Source organism: Eschrichtius robustus, chromosome 18 (assembly GCF_028021215.1).
Source record: "Eschrichtius robustus isolate mEscRob2 chromosome 18, mEscRob2.pri, whole genome shotgun sequence".
Lineage (NCBI taxonomy): Eukaryota > Metazoa > Chordata > Mammalia > Artiodactyla > Eschrichtiidae > Eschrichtius > Eschrichtius robustus.
The window spans coordinates 79,452,479-79,467,210 of NC_090841.1; the positions used below are offsets into that span (position 1 = coordinate 79,452,479).

Here is a 14,732-nt window from a genome sequence, read left to right on the forward strand (position 1 = left end):
AGAAGGACAGTCATGCCTGGCGACCTCGGGCTCTGGAAGCCCCCTTCTAGGGTTACCCACCGGGTAAGGGGTCTGGGATTCCAGGAAAGCAGGACGGGGCACAACTACGGAAACAGACACCACTGCCTGCAGAGCTGCACAATCACAGCTGAACGTGATGGCTGCTGAGTAGAGGACAAGAGATTTGCTTCTTTTTTAAAAAAATTTATTTTATTGACGACTAGTTAGTTGATTTATGATGTTGTGTTAATTTCTACCATACAGCAAAGCGATTCAGTTATACACCTATATATACATTCTTTTTCATATTCTTTTCCATTATGGTTTAGGTTCCTCAAAAAACTAAAAATAGAGTTGCCCTCGGATCCTGCAATCCCACTCCTGGGCACATATCCGGAGAAAACTCTAATTAGAAAAGATTCATGCACCCCAGTGTTCACTGCATCGCTATTTACAAGATCCCAGACACAGAAGTAATTTGCTTCTGAAATAAGATCACCTACTCTCTTCTAGAATGTCTCCTTAATTATGTGATCGCACACAAGAAACACCTCAGGAGACGTGCCTGTGTCGGGAGCAGAATAGTTGACAGGATGGAAAACGACGCGTGCGTGTTCCAATCTGTCACGGAGGGAAGCAAATTCCTTTTTTAAAAAACAGAATTTTAAACTCTCCTCACTGAGTAGATTACTTTGTTTGAAGCATCACCGGACGCATAGCATAGCTCTTACGTTCACACCACGGACACCCCTGTTTCTCCTCGAGTCCGTCCGTGAAGAGTGGGCCTTGGAGGGAACGTTGCCCCAGAGGATGAACAGCCTCCAGATTGGGGAACTTTCATTTTAAATTAAAGATGGACACTTTGGGCTAAGACTATAACGTCATATAAGTCAGAAAGGACAGGAATGGTTATTCCCACTAATACTGTCATAATTACAATCTATTTCTCCCTCCCTTTTAGCTCTCGGCACTTACCCAGTAATAAGACCCAGGAGATGGCCCCTGACCGATTGTCGCGGGGCTGGGGGTGACCATCAGAGCAGTTCTTTCAGAAAGTCAGGATGATTTCAGAAAAGTTGTTTCATACCAGCACTGCCCTCTCGGCCCCCGGGAAATTTTCACACGTGAGATACAGAGAGCTGAATAGATTAGCAAGCGGGAAACACACAAGCGTGAGGAAAGCAGAAGCCAATCCCCACCATGAACACTTCCCTGCCGGTATTGTGTGATTTTTCAAAACGGAAAAGGGGGAGAAAAACCAGCTGTCCAAGGGGACTGAAGAAACGTTAACTTTCACAACAGCAGGCTCGAAAAATGAATGAGGAAGGCACAGGAGTTCAATGCTGCTGAATCACATTCCCCTCTTCTCTGCATACATCACTGAGAAAAGTATCCGACGCTGAGGAAATGTCTGCTTGTGAAGTAAGAGCCCGTTATGGCCTGACCTTCCATGCCTCAGACTAAGGGAGCGTTCCGACACTGCCTGCGCACCGGAGGCGTCCTGACACTGCGTACCGGAGGCGCCCTGGCGCTGCCTGCGTACCACAGGTGACACAGACTGTGTACCAAGGTTCCTTTTGGTAAAATTACATTTTAGCAAAGCTCTAAAGAACCTTCTGGCATCTACGGAGAAGGCCTGAAATCAGAGCTAGTAGACATTTTGATTTGGAAGGTTTTAGAGCTCAGAGCCCATGTCCTCCCTACTGGAGGTTTTCAACTTTTAAATCAAAATGCCTAGACTTTTTTTCAGGTGGAGGAACACACCTCAATCACAAGGGCACAGATAAACACAGCTGCCCTGCACCACATCCTTAGAGGGCGAATACCCGTGAGGCGTGGCCTGCATCCCGAAAAGCAGCTCAAGATAAACCCCCAACCCCACGTAAAGGCTGGGCTCCCTGGGCCCCCCTCGGAGGCCCACACTATCTGGGTGCCCCCCCAGACCACTGCTTCGGTAGAGAGCACAGCTGCTTCTCACCTTCAAGTGGCCGTGGCCCACACCCTGCCGGCTCTAACGTCACCCTCCTAACTTGGTCCCCCTGGTGTCCCCGCCCACTTCCGCAGCACCACATCCCGGAGGAGTCCCAAGCGGCAACCTTCAACACTACCGATGCAGAAAGAGGAAAAGACCCAGGCTGGAAGCCGGGGCAGGGAGGGTTCCAACGGGACAATAGGGGAGGGCAGTGTTGGGGGTGGGGGGGGTGTCTAGGTAAAAAGTGTGTGTGCACGTGTGTGCATATGCCTGTGTGTGCATATGCCTGTGTGTGTGCATATGCCTGTGTGTGCATATGCCTGTGTGTGTGTATGCCTGTGTGTGTGTGTGTGCATGCCTTGTGTGTGCATGCCTGTGTGTGTATATGCCCGTGTGTGCATGCCTGTGTTTGCGTGCATATGCCTGTGTGTGTGCAAGCCCGTGTGTGCATGCCTGTGCACGTGTGTGTGCATGCCCATGTGTGTGTGCACACGCATGCAGGGGAGAGGCTGGGGAGATACCGGGAGGAAGGCAGGCCCCAGGAAATGCATCACCAGAGGCATGCCACGGGGCACCACATAAAAAAACAGGTGCACCTGTGCAGGTGAGCGGAGAAGGCAAACCCGATCACCATGGGGAAGGAGCAGGAATGCCTGGTGGGAGGGACATGAAGAGCAGAACTGTTAAAAAGAAAGGAAGGAGGAGAGTGTGGTGGGGCCCGCACAGGGAAGTGGGAGAATCCCACTCGGGGCCAAGTCTAAGGGCACTGGAGTGTCTTCAGAGCCCTGGGGGTGGAAGAGATCTGCACCCCGAGATCTCAGCTTCAGCTCCCATCCTCAGGGCCCTGGACCCACAAGGGCCTGAAGGACCGAGTCCTCAGCAGAGATCATCAATCTAATGTCCACAAAAAAGAGCATCGCTCTGCTTCAATAACCCCAAAACGGACTTCAGAATGTTATTGTTAGCTTTTCTGGAAGTTTCCCCGGCCGTAGATTACTCCTGCCCTGGCAGTCAGGGCGTTCAATTAGCTGTCAAGTCAGGGTCTCTCGCACAAACCGTGCGTCCCACATCCAGAGCGGGTGAGGAGCCCGGGAAGCCAGGACGCCCCCCGGGGCCTCCTGCGGTGCGAGGTCACGGCCCTCTGGGCGCGCCCAGGGCTCAGCCTGTGTGGTCCCGAAGCGGACCGAGCCTGCGCTACCCTTTACCAAGTGCCTCTATATTTGGATTCGGACACCAAACCTCGGGGTGTCTGACTCCTTGTCGGGAGGGGCAGGACGCAATGCTCACCACCCGCAGCAGCCGTGGCGAAAGGATTTGTGCAGCACGCCTGTGACACGCCGTGGGCCAGGAGCAAAGGCGGGGCATCCTGACGTAGAAGAGAAGACGTCATTCCGCGGCCTCCTGCATCCGGAGACAGGCGGCCTGGGAACAAGATGCACCCAGGCACCCCCACCCTCACCTCGGAAATAGCCAGCAGCGAGGAGAGACCCCGCTTAAGAAAAGAGTAACTCCCGAGGGCTTCCGGAGAGACACCCATTCCGCCCTTTCACGACTTGGGGTCTCATATGGGGAAGTGACAAGATGCATGGGGGGAGGGGGACAGCTGTCCATGGTAGTTTCCCAAAGTGCCCAATTTTCCACCCCAAATCAGGGCACACGTGATGAACAACAGGGAATCAAAACTGGGAGCCTAATTCTCATGTCCTGAGCCTGGTACCTGAACTTCAGGTGTCTGCTCCTGGAACGTTCAGTTTCCCTTTCCCTGACCCATGACCCCAGCTCACCTCTGGACCCCCCAGGGCTCAATCTCACAGCACTGCTTTCTCTCTGCCCTCGGAGCTCACAGCAGAGTGTTCAGCTTGGGGGTTATTGGTGCTGTTACTTGTGTAATGCCTCCCTCTGGCTGGGACTGTCACATCCTCGAGGACAGGTGCGAACCATCCCCTAAAACCATCGACTTGCGGCCACAACCAGGCAGGACCTCAACAAGACCCTCGAGGTTGGAGTAGGGGGCACATGGATACAAGCAGCTCACTGCATCTACCCTGGATAGCCTGAACTCCTTTACCAATCTAGGGGAAACCATTGCACAACCAAGCATTTATCCAGACACTACAGACCTCAGAGTTCACACCAACCAACCTAGAGCCAGGGATTCCTCACCTGCAATCAGTGAACCAACATATGGACGTCACCTGCCGCAATGAGACGCCCGCCCATAAAAAAATTCTTTGGACAAATCCTCAGGATCTAACAAGGCACGTAGGAGAGCTTGCCATCTCTCATTCATGACCAAAAGCGTCTTCCAGCTCTTTGCTGGTTGGTCTATAAGCTCGAGGGTCAGCCCAACCTCATACGGATGAAGGTGACCAGAGAGGGACTTTAAACCAGGAAGGATGTCCAGACAGCATTTCAGGGAGGAGTCGAGAATCGTTAGCCCCCCAGGGTGGATTTCCAAGTGAAGAGATCTAGAGTCAGTTGGATTTGGGGCCAGATAAGCACGATGCTGCTATAAAACCTCGTGGCTATGGAGGTAGGCTAAGCCACACGTGGATACGGTGTGCAGGGGAACCTGTAACTTTTCCAAGGGGCTTGCCGAAGGGAAAATAAGACCCAGGGGCACCCGTTCCCCACAGCCCACTGGTTCCCTCGTTCCCTCCGACTGAGTCTTCCTTTGTTTAATTACACATGGTGTCGAGCCACCTTGCAAGGATGAGGGTTCTGTTAATGCCATTTCTGGGGTGGCAGCTCTCCACACCCACACTACGGAACCATCTGGCATCATTACGTGCCGTCTGGAAACACATTTTGAAGGCTCGTGATCTTCTACCCACAAACAGGAGGAAAGTCCAACTACACAGCTCTCCTTTGTCAGGGCTGATGTTGGGTCTTTGATCTTGAATTAACACATATAGCCTCATTTTACTCCTTCTAAAAGAAAGCTAAATTCCTACCAGCCAATGTTTGGTCTGGATCCTATTTACAAAAAAAATAATTTTTCCATTAAGATTCAAATTCAAGATGAGGACGGCCATGGCCCAGCATCTCCGATGACAGCGTCCACTCACACGAGGGGTACTGTGCTTTAAAAGACACAGGATACGATATTCCATTCAAGACATTTAATTTCCTACTACTCCTTCTCAACATGGAAATGAAATCAACTCACTCTTTTTGAAGTTGCACTGGATGAGGTGCGTTCCAAATACAGTTACAGATCCAAAAACGTAGAATTTGTTATGATTATAGTCTATCGCAAGTTTAACAGGTCTCAGAAGCACATGGCGAAGGGACAGATTTTTATGTAATGGAGAGAAATGGGAAGAAGAGGTGGACCCTGGGGGAGGCGTGGCTCACGGTTCCCCCCACGGCACCCGAGAGGGCATATTCCAGTGACGTCCAAAGCACAGGGAGACGTCTGTGGTGGGCCTGATGTGAAGGATAAAATAAACCCACTTAGCATGGATCTGCTTTTAATGGCTTCCCTATGGTATACTGTTGACACTTCACTCTTGGATTCAAGCATACGTAAAAAAACAAAAAACAAAAAAGCTTTGTTTTCAAAGAACTACTAAAAAGACAAAAGTAGGTGAATGTGGGAACCCACACTGATTCTCACGATGATTCTGCCAGATGATGATTCATGCCCAATATGTGGAAATAGGAAATAGGAGACATCTGGAAAAAATCTTGGCATTGCAAGACACCAGAAAAAGCATGGAAAAGGAAAAGAGTGTGCATTAACTCATATACCCAGCGCACGGGAAGAGGAATATATCATCAGAGCCCGCGGTGGATGCCAAGACCCCAAAACGATTAAAGTAGACACTTGGGGTATTGGAATCCTTTATATGGCAGAAACAAAATGACACTTCTCAGAGGCTCCCCTTTAAAAATACCTCGAAAAAGGAGAGTTAGCTGGGGGAGGAGAGGAGTTTGGACAATGCTTGTAATTATATGGATGTCAGGAAAAGCAGTTAACAACAAAAAGAGGCATTTGAAACATAAGGAGAGTGAATAAAGGGAGAGTTGGTTCCCCTAATGATTCTGGAAATGGATGATAAAATCACAACGTTGATAGAAATTGGATGATATTTCCAGACAGACCTCCCAAGTGAGTACCTCTCATTTTTCCTCCACCAAAAGCATCCAAAAGCTACAAACAAGCTTCCTAACAATGGGGCTATAATTCTAAAAACATCCTGACATCTCTCTAATATTAGGTGCTGGGAGAACTTCTGTCTCGGTGGAACCAGTCCTCCTTTGTGAACTGAGAAGTTCTCAGCCGGGCAGCTCACCCCTATGTCTTTACACCTAAAATCTGTCCCCAACTGGACCATCAAGCAAACTCCATCGCCATATTTATCCCAACTTTAAAACTCACGCTAAAATGACATGTAACATGAATGACATTTTAAATGACCCAAGTGCTTTTTAGGTACCATACCTTTCACGTGACCCTCTTAGCAACACTGGGAAATTGTAGGTCCAAGATCATTTCCCCTTTTCTTAGGAGAATGTGGTCAAAATGACTTGACAGAGCACACTCAGCCTAGATGGTGGAACGCACGCTAGAACCTAGGCTCTTACTCAACAGAACATCCTTTCCTGAAGGCTGTTCCTGATTTGAGACATAACAGGGGTCTGTGATCAGAGGAGTCTGGAAAACCACATGGGAAAAGCCACCCTTGAAGGTTCTGAAGCTTCTGTTAAAGGTTCTGAGGTGTCCCAGGGCGGGACTTTAACCACAGCTCATGTCTCCCAAACGTTATCTGTCCTTGAAACGCAGCTCCACATTCCATCCCAGAGGACACATCCAGAACTTCCTCAAGGTGGTCTGAGGACAATGTCTGGGGAAAGAATGAACTGGCCGCCATCGCCCTTTGGGAAATGCTCAAATCAGAACACGTATAAAAATAAAGAACTCCAATCCGTCTCAAAAATAATACAAGTAGTTTCAAATACACTAAACAAACCTTAATTTTATTAAATAAACCTCCTAATATGTTACGTACAGTAAGTAGCACTTTTTTCTGCGTTTTGACTTCATGTATTTCACATCCTAGAAGTAAGAAAATGGAACTTCTTTTTAAATCTACTAGATTTTGAAGTCCTCGCTAATACAAACGTGATGTGGAGCCTCCCGCAGAGTTAGTGCTTAATAAATAAATTATTGTTATTATTCATTGATTATTATTAGTCCAAATCAGTTAATTTATCCAAAGTTTCAAAGAGTTTACACCAAAATATTCATTTTCATTTACTTAAGAAAAAAATGAAATACCTAGGAAGAAACATGACACCTTCAATATTTAGAACAATGGTTAAATTTAATTTATGGGAAAGAAATTTTCAATGTTCTAATGAAAAATAAAAAAGATAATCTCGTTCTTCAGTAATCCTTGAGGTCTCAAATCGATTCTACACAGAGACTAAGAATAATAAGAAATGAAAAGAGAATAACCAGTTGATATATAAAGTATAATATACAAAAGCACTCTCTTTCTTCAATTTCCATGTGTAAATTAAAAGAAAAATCAATGAAATAAATATATGTATAAATTGAAGACCGTTGAATTCTCAAAAAATGGCAATGAAATATAGTCCCTGTCCCAAAAAGGAATTTTACTTGAGATTCAATGACAACTAAGAAAGTCTCCTCTATTTACGATCTTGGAGGAAGTAAGATCCTTTATATTAAAAGGCACATTAGCTCCGAAGGCATTTTTGGGGAGCACTGCAATATAGGCAACAACAGCCAGAACAGTAAGATTGGTGAGCAAATGCCTGAACTCCTAATCAAGCAGGGAGTGCAGCGTCTCTGGCAAAGAGCAGCTAACAGAAAACAATGTAAACTGGCACACAATCAGGAAGCCTGGAAAATTCAACCTCTCCTCCTGTATGTACACATGCTTAGACATACAGAATTCTTTGCACATACTTTTTTCTTATTTAGCGCGTCCTTGAGGAAAAGATACTAAGGATACTTGTTTTCTGTCTCTAAAAGTAACCGAGAAAGGCCCGCCGATTGATTCATCCCTCGGCTACTCCAAGTGGGGAGGAAAGAGAAGACGCATCTTCCCGGGTGTAGACAAGGCTGACGATCAAGGTGACGACCCTCGTCTCTGTGTCCAGAATGAGTGAGAAACAGGGCCAGATTCGCCTCCTGGGAAATCAAGGCGTCATGCCCAACTTGTAACAAAGATGACTCCCTTGTAACCAGAGTGACGAATTTCCTAGAGGGCAGAGAATACGCCAGGATTTCCTGAAGGAAGGGGCCGCGGAGGTCCCATCCTCACCACGTAGGTACAATGGCATCTCTTGACATAGGCCTGAGAGGCTCACTTCACTACGCCCTCCCCTCAAGGTTTTACTCTGAACTTTGTATGGAACTCACCCCCCGAAGGTGAGGCAATGCTGGCTGTTTGGGCTGGGATCCCCCTAATCTGCCTCAGGGGGGGTGGGGCTCAGACTTGGGCAGATGACCTCTGACCTGCTCCACGTCACAGGCAAGGTGGCTCCCTGTGGTTATTTGTTTAACCTGGTGGCGCTCCTCCAGGACAGGACCTGGGAGGTCTGCCCACAGCCCCAAAGGAGTAGGTTCATTTCTTTGGGGTCCTCAGCAATCCGTTCCAGCACCACCCATTTAGAGAAAGGCTTCAGAAAGTCTGCTTTCCTTGGCAAGGTGGCCAGTGAAGCAGCACACAGACCATAGATTCAGTTTTAGAGCAATGGGAGTTCGGTCAAGACTCCAGAATATTCTGAACGACGAGCTCCTCTTGCTGGGCCCTCCCAGATCAGGACCTTCTTATCTTGAAGAATGGAAACTGATTCGTGCTCTGATTAGCACTTGGACCCTGTCGCCTGCCTCTTATTCCCTATCAGACACTAGGCTAGTTCAGGGGCTCTCAATCCAGACCGCTCCCCCCGCCTTTCCCCAAACCCCAGGAGATATTTGGCCTTAACCTGGAGACATTGCAGTTGTCACAGCTGGGGGAGGGAGGGAGCTGCTGACATCTGGTGGGTGGAGACCAGGGATGCTGGTAAACATCCCACAGTGCACAGGGCCCTCCCCACGGCAAAAAAGTATCCCAGCCACAACGTCAATAGTGCCAAAGCTGAGAAACCCTGGGCTAGGTGGTCTCTTCAACTGTAAAATGGGTAGAATAATAGTAAGCATAAAAAGATTCATTACCGTGCCTGGCCCAAGGGACACAGTCAGTACACATCAGCCCCTTTCTCTTTCTAACTCTGACCCTCCAAAGCCAGGATGTTTCTGCCCTGGCCGAGATCTGCCGTGTCTAAGCAGAGGTTAGAATTCAATGTCAGATGCAGACAGACAGCTTTACATGGAGGTCTGACGTGGGATGTCTGTTGACTGTGTCAAATACACACAGGAGGTAAAGGGCTGGTGAAGCCACAGACCATCCACCCTAACGAGAGAAGCATATGCACCAGCGCAGGGGCACAAAGCAGCATAATAAGCTTCTCCCCAGATTTCCAGGGCCGGAAACGGAATCACTTCAGATTGGACAGACACCTCCAACTCTTCCACATCAGAGGGGCTACGTGTTTTAGACAAGAAGACAGAAATTCCATTTTCAAAGCTCTCTGCTTTGAATGCAGCCTGGGACTGCACTCTCTGCTGAGCCGGTATGTAGAGAGGGGCTGTGATTTACAGACACTCTAATTAGTAAATAAAAGGAGAATGTGTTTCTTCCCCACGTTGTTGGCCAGGATCTGGGTATCAGCAGGTTAAAGTGTCTTGAGAAGCTACGAGACACCTACGCTGTTCTCATCATTCCTTAGAAATACTACGATTCTGCTTCATTAAGATTCTCTGTGCTCCCAAGACTGTGGTTTGGGAAAGTCCCTTTCAACAGTCACTCTGTTAGGAACTATCAACCCTTTGCCATGGTAGCATTTATCAACAGGCCACAGGGGCTATTTTCTCTGATCAGTGTAGTTAAATTCAGCATCTATCTTTTTGCAGCTGTGTGACAGATGACCCTATTCGATATCCAAGTGAGTCTGAAGAATTAGTGAACACATGACCTACTTCACCCAGGAGACTGTCCCTTTATTTATGGTCCTAGGCCACTGGGATCACTCCCTTCTCAGGACAACTGTAGCACTTGTTTTCTCTGCTGTTTCTCCTGCAATTTGATCATTTACTCTTAACTTGTTATTTATTTCATGTGTATATCTCTTACCTCTCTTACTTCAAGGAAACTTGAAGCGTCCTTCTTTGGACACTGCAGGGTCACAGAATAGAATGGTAGCTTTACATAAACGTGGGCTCCTGTGGTTAAAATATGTGAAAGACTTCTTGGGCAAACTCAATTTTTGCCAAGTATAAATGGTTAATTTCCCAGCCTATGGCAGTAACTCCTGGGAATACGTTGCCTTTCCCACTACCTCAAATAATTGGGAAAATCAGGTTACTGAGCAAAATAAGAGCTTAACTTTTGGCTCTTTCTGAGGAGGCAAGCATTCAAAACCCTAATCAGTTTAAGGAGATAACATTCCCACACTGCTGAGGCCTCTGGAAAGACACGATGTCATTGTGTACAAACCCAAATTAATTACCTAGAGAAAACATCTGAAGATCTGAGTGGCCAGCCAGGGAAGTGGGAAAATAAACAAGTCAGCAAAGACTGAAATCCAGCGAAAGGCTCAATGAATTTAACTGTTGAACTCAGAATAAGATCCCTAGCACTATATTGATAACTACGAGATTATAAAACAACCAATGATCTAAGGCATTAATATTTGCTTATGATATCTGGAGAACATAAGACATTCTGCCAATTAATCATATCTCCATGGAACGCAGGACTTCGCCAAAAGGGATTTGGCAATTTATACTGGAGATATTCCGATTTCCATTGGTGGATTCTAAATAGCCAATATGTTAAAGTGATCCTCGAGGGGGCATTTCTCAGAAACAATGGTTTCCAAAGTTCTCAGGCAGTTGACACTCTGTCTCAGTTAGGTAATTTGAACTCTCCCTGAGTTATATGGCTTCTATCACCCTATTTTCAAAAGCACGTCAAAATTCATTTAACTTGTAGACATTGGAGAACAGCAAAATAACTCCTATGAGAATCGAGAACAGGCATTAGTAGCTCAAAAAGCAGGCCCGTGATTTGAACCACTCGATGTAAATTCTGTGATGCTCAAGCCTTTATTCATTTATTGCATTTATACCCGATTAGCACGTGCAGGACCCACTTTGAGAACAGTGGTGGCAGATGAAGGAAGACCAATTTCTCTCGCTGACGTGCCAACCAAGAATACGTTTCTTTGTTATCTGACCTTGGGATGAGAGAAAGGGAACCAGACCTGAAGTCCCAGCTCAGTCAAGCTCTGGGTGTTTCCCATTGTTAAACTGATTATTTTAACATCACGTCCGAGACAATAAGTGGAAGTTTAAAATTTCCTCTTTCAGTGGGAGGAAGGCCCTCTTCCCGGCTCATGCTATGTGAACCACAGGACCTGAAATATTTCTGCTCAAGGCGAGAAAAGACAGAGCTCCGATTTCTGTTTAAAGGCTATAATACTAAATCATTTAGCTAGTCCCCTAAATTTTGAGAGGCCATCTGAATCCATTCAATAATTACAGCCTTTTAAAACACAAATTCAGAATGGTTTAACCCAAAGCTTGCCAGTATTTTATTTTAAATAGTCTTTATTTAATAATAAGGTACAAAACCCAAAGTGGGCAATGGAGCAGACAGTTGAGGGAGCAAGGTCAGGCCAGGAAGGACCACGGAGGTCCTGTGACCTTCCCACCTTGACCTTCCTGTGCCGAAGTGGAAGGAAGGCCCTACGGTGTATGTTCCTGTGTCCCCGACAAGCACAGACCTAGCCTCCGCTGACACACTGGCCACAGCAAGGGCTTCCTCAATGCTTGGATTTGAAAAGAAACACTTAAAGACCCTTTCCTTGTTGGGGTGGGTGCCAGATGCCCCCTGTGAGTGAGATGTGACCTGCCATCTCGAAAGATGCTTCGCCAGCTCTGAACTGACATGGGCCTGTCAAGTCGAGAAGAAGTCAGCCAAAAATATTTGGAAAGCTACACCTGGATAAATCTACCTTGTTATATACAATGGGTAGATTTTTGGTTAAAATTCAAATGAATCAGCCTAGAAAACATAAGACCAGAATAGGAAGTCTGAAAAGCACCAGGGCCTGGGGAAGTGCCACCAGGTCTGCAGCTGATGGAGGGGAGTGGAGATCAAAAAAGCGGGTGGAACGGACGCATTCTCTTTACGAGCGAGAAACACCAAGTCTGCCTGCCCCCTGATGCTTTAAGTTACAAGAAAAGCAGAGTAGTGTTGATACAGGTCTCCGTTTCCTATTTGTTGAAAGTTCCACTTTTTGTAGTTTGAAGGATTTCTTTGTTAGTTCAGCATGCTTATAATTCAAGTTAGACACACACACAGAAAAAGAATCTGTGGTATGAACAGACTTGCCTCTCCTCTCAAGGATGCAGCCTGGAACTAGCTAGAAAAACTTCCCAAGTAAGAGAAGGAACAGCACCTGAAGATGAATTATAGTTGATAAAGTTGATGATGAAAGATATAAACATGTTTCCACATACTTCATTTATTCAAAAACCTATCCAGGTAATACTAGTGCCACCAACGGTCAACATATTTTTTAAAAGAATAATGTTGGTACTTCAGCAAATAGCTGAAAAGAAATGAAACAATTTTCTGTAAAGTAGAATTTGCTGAATTTCAAAAGTGTGAGTCTGTGGCCCCATAAGCCCTGGGCACACCAGAAGGGAGAGAAGAATTTTCACCCTGGCCCTGCTGAATGATACCTCCAGTCCCAGAAAGCAGGCAGAGGTCCATGGGGGCCCCTCCCTCCCTTCCAGATGGCCCCAGCTGCTGTGGGTCCCACTGACTGGCCCACTGGCCCACTGGCCATGCTGTCTCACGGCCCTGCCCAGTTTCCATGGTGACCCCCAGACAGTTACAGGATGCTGCACTGTCCCCAGGTAAAGACCCTCTCTCAAAACAACTGCCTGCCTTCAAGATCCAACCTGCCTTCAAGAGAAAATGATCTTTATCCAGATCTGTGATTCTTCAAGTAAGAGAGAGGCAGAGTACTTGCTTAGAAAAAAATATTATAATTTTGCATTTGGGAAACAATAAATAGTTACTGTTTCTGTAAATAAATCTAGACAAGTATGTTATGAACTTAAAATTGTTTAAAAATTCTAATTTGAAGAGAAGGCTCTAGAGTTCAATATAAATGTTTTCTTTTTTCAGAAAAAGGCTGAGTTTAGTTCTCATGCACTAATTCCAAAGAATGCTATTGACTCAACAGATTTTCTGCCAATATACTTGTTCCTTCTATAGTCAAAAAAGGAAATAAACCAAATCACTTTCTTAACGTTAATTGCCACCAATAATTACAATCTTTGGGGAATAGCAGTTAAGATTCCTCAAAAATACTGTTAAGTTTGGTTTTGCTTCATTTGTATTGCTCTGGGGAAATTATTGAAATGGTAATAAGGCTTTAACATGACTTGCTGATTATTTGGTTGTTTTAATGCCATTTCTAATGACTTCCACAGTGATGGCAATTCAAGAGAAACTGCTGTCATCGGAGCTCGGGCTACTCACCTTTTGTCCCTTTACGCCATGGCAGTCACATTTCCCGCAGCCAGAGCCAGCACACCCACCCTGGAAATAAGAGAAAACATCTTTAAATAGAAGAACACCTGCAAATTGAGGTCCATATCTGAACTGAAATGATTTTGGCATCTTCACCTATTTATGGGTTAGCCCTACCCTTTTCGTATGAGCGTGACTCTGGAATTGTTCTAATAGGCTCTCCGTACTTGTTCAACGGTCCATCTCTTTTGCCCTAACAGACAAAATAGCAATCCGGGAGTGGAACACGTCAAAGCATCACTCAGTCCAAAAAGTGAAGGCTGTCACACTTTTAGAAATGGACTCTCCATTTCCCATAAAACAACAGGAGCCCACCACTATCTTCAAGGCTACGAAAGTATCGCACTTCTGATTCAGGAGTTTCAGACCTGAGACCACAGGAGATTGGAGTGGCGGGGGAGGAGTCCATGCTTTGTCCCTCACATCCCCAGAGACACAGATACATGCAAAAAAAAAAAAAATGTGTAGAAAGGAAAAAAAGAAGAAGCTCAAGCCTTAAAGAACTGATTTTTTAATTCAATTAAAGCTGGAATGTTCAATCAAAGAACATTCCACAACAAAATCCTCCTTGTAGTTCATTTCTAGCATTTAAATTAATGTTAAAACACAAGATAAAGAATCCAAGTATGTAATACAAGCTGGAGAAGAAGGGAAACAGCATGTTCAAATGCCCACCGGGTGCAACAAACGATCAGCCACCATCTTATTTAACGAGATACGTGTTACCATCCCCATTTTACAGACGTGAAAACTGAGTTAGGAGGTTTTAAATAATACGCCAGGAAAAGGTTGAGACGAACTCAACTTAAACTCCCATCATGGAAAACTGCTAGTGCATTAAAAGACAAACATATGATGGTGCTCAATACATTTACAATTTCCTTAGAAGAATCCAAATTCTAAACCAAAATAGACATAGATATTGTGGATAGAATGGAAGAGGGTGTGATAGGAATATTGGTAATTTAGCCAATGAGGTTTATTAGTGGCTCGATATTAAGTGTGAGATAAAATGTATATCTAAGTGCTGCTTCCAGCAATACAGTTTCTGGAAAATAAAACCATACCAT

At 45.8% G+C, this 14,732-nt stretch overlaps 1 protein-coding gene across 1 annotated transcript in view; it reads right to left on the reverse strand.

The window, feature by feature from the left end:
* COL4A1 (collagen type IV alpha 1 chain) overlaps positions 1–14,732 on the reverse strand; it is a 146,638-nt gene that overhangs the window by 73,603 nt on the left and 58,303 nt on the right. The window contains exon 2 of the mRNA XM_068526965.1: positions 13,612–13,671. Within this exon, the coding sequence (XP_068383066.1) occupies positions 13,612–13,671 (60 nt within the window). The remainder of the gene's footprint in view (positions 1–13,611; positions 13,672–14,732) is intronic.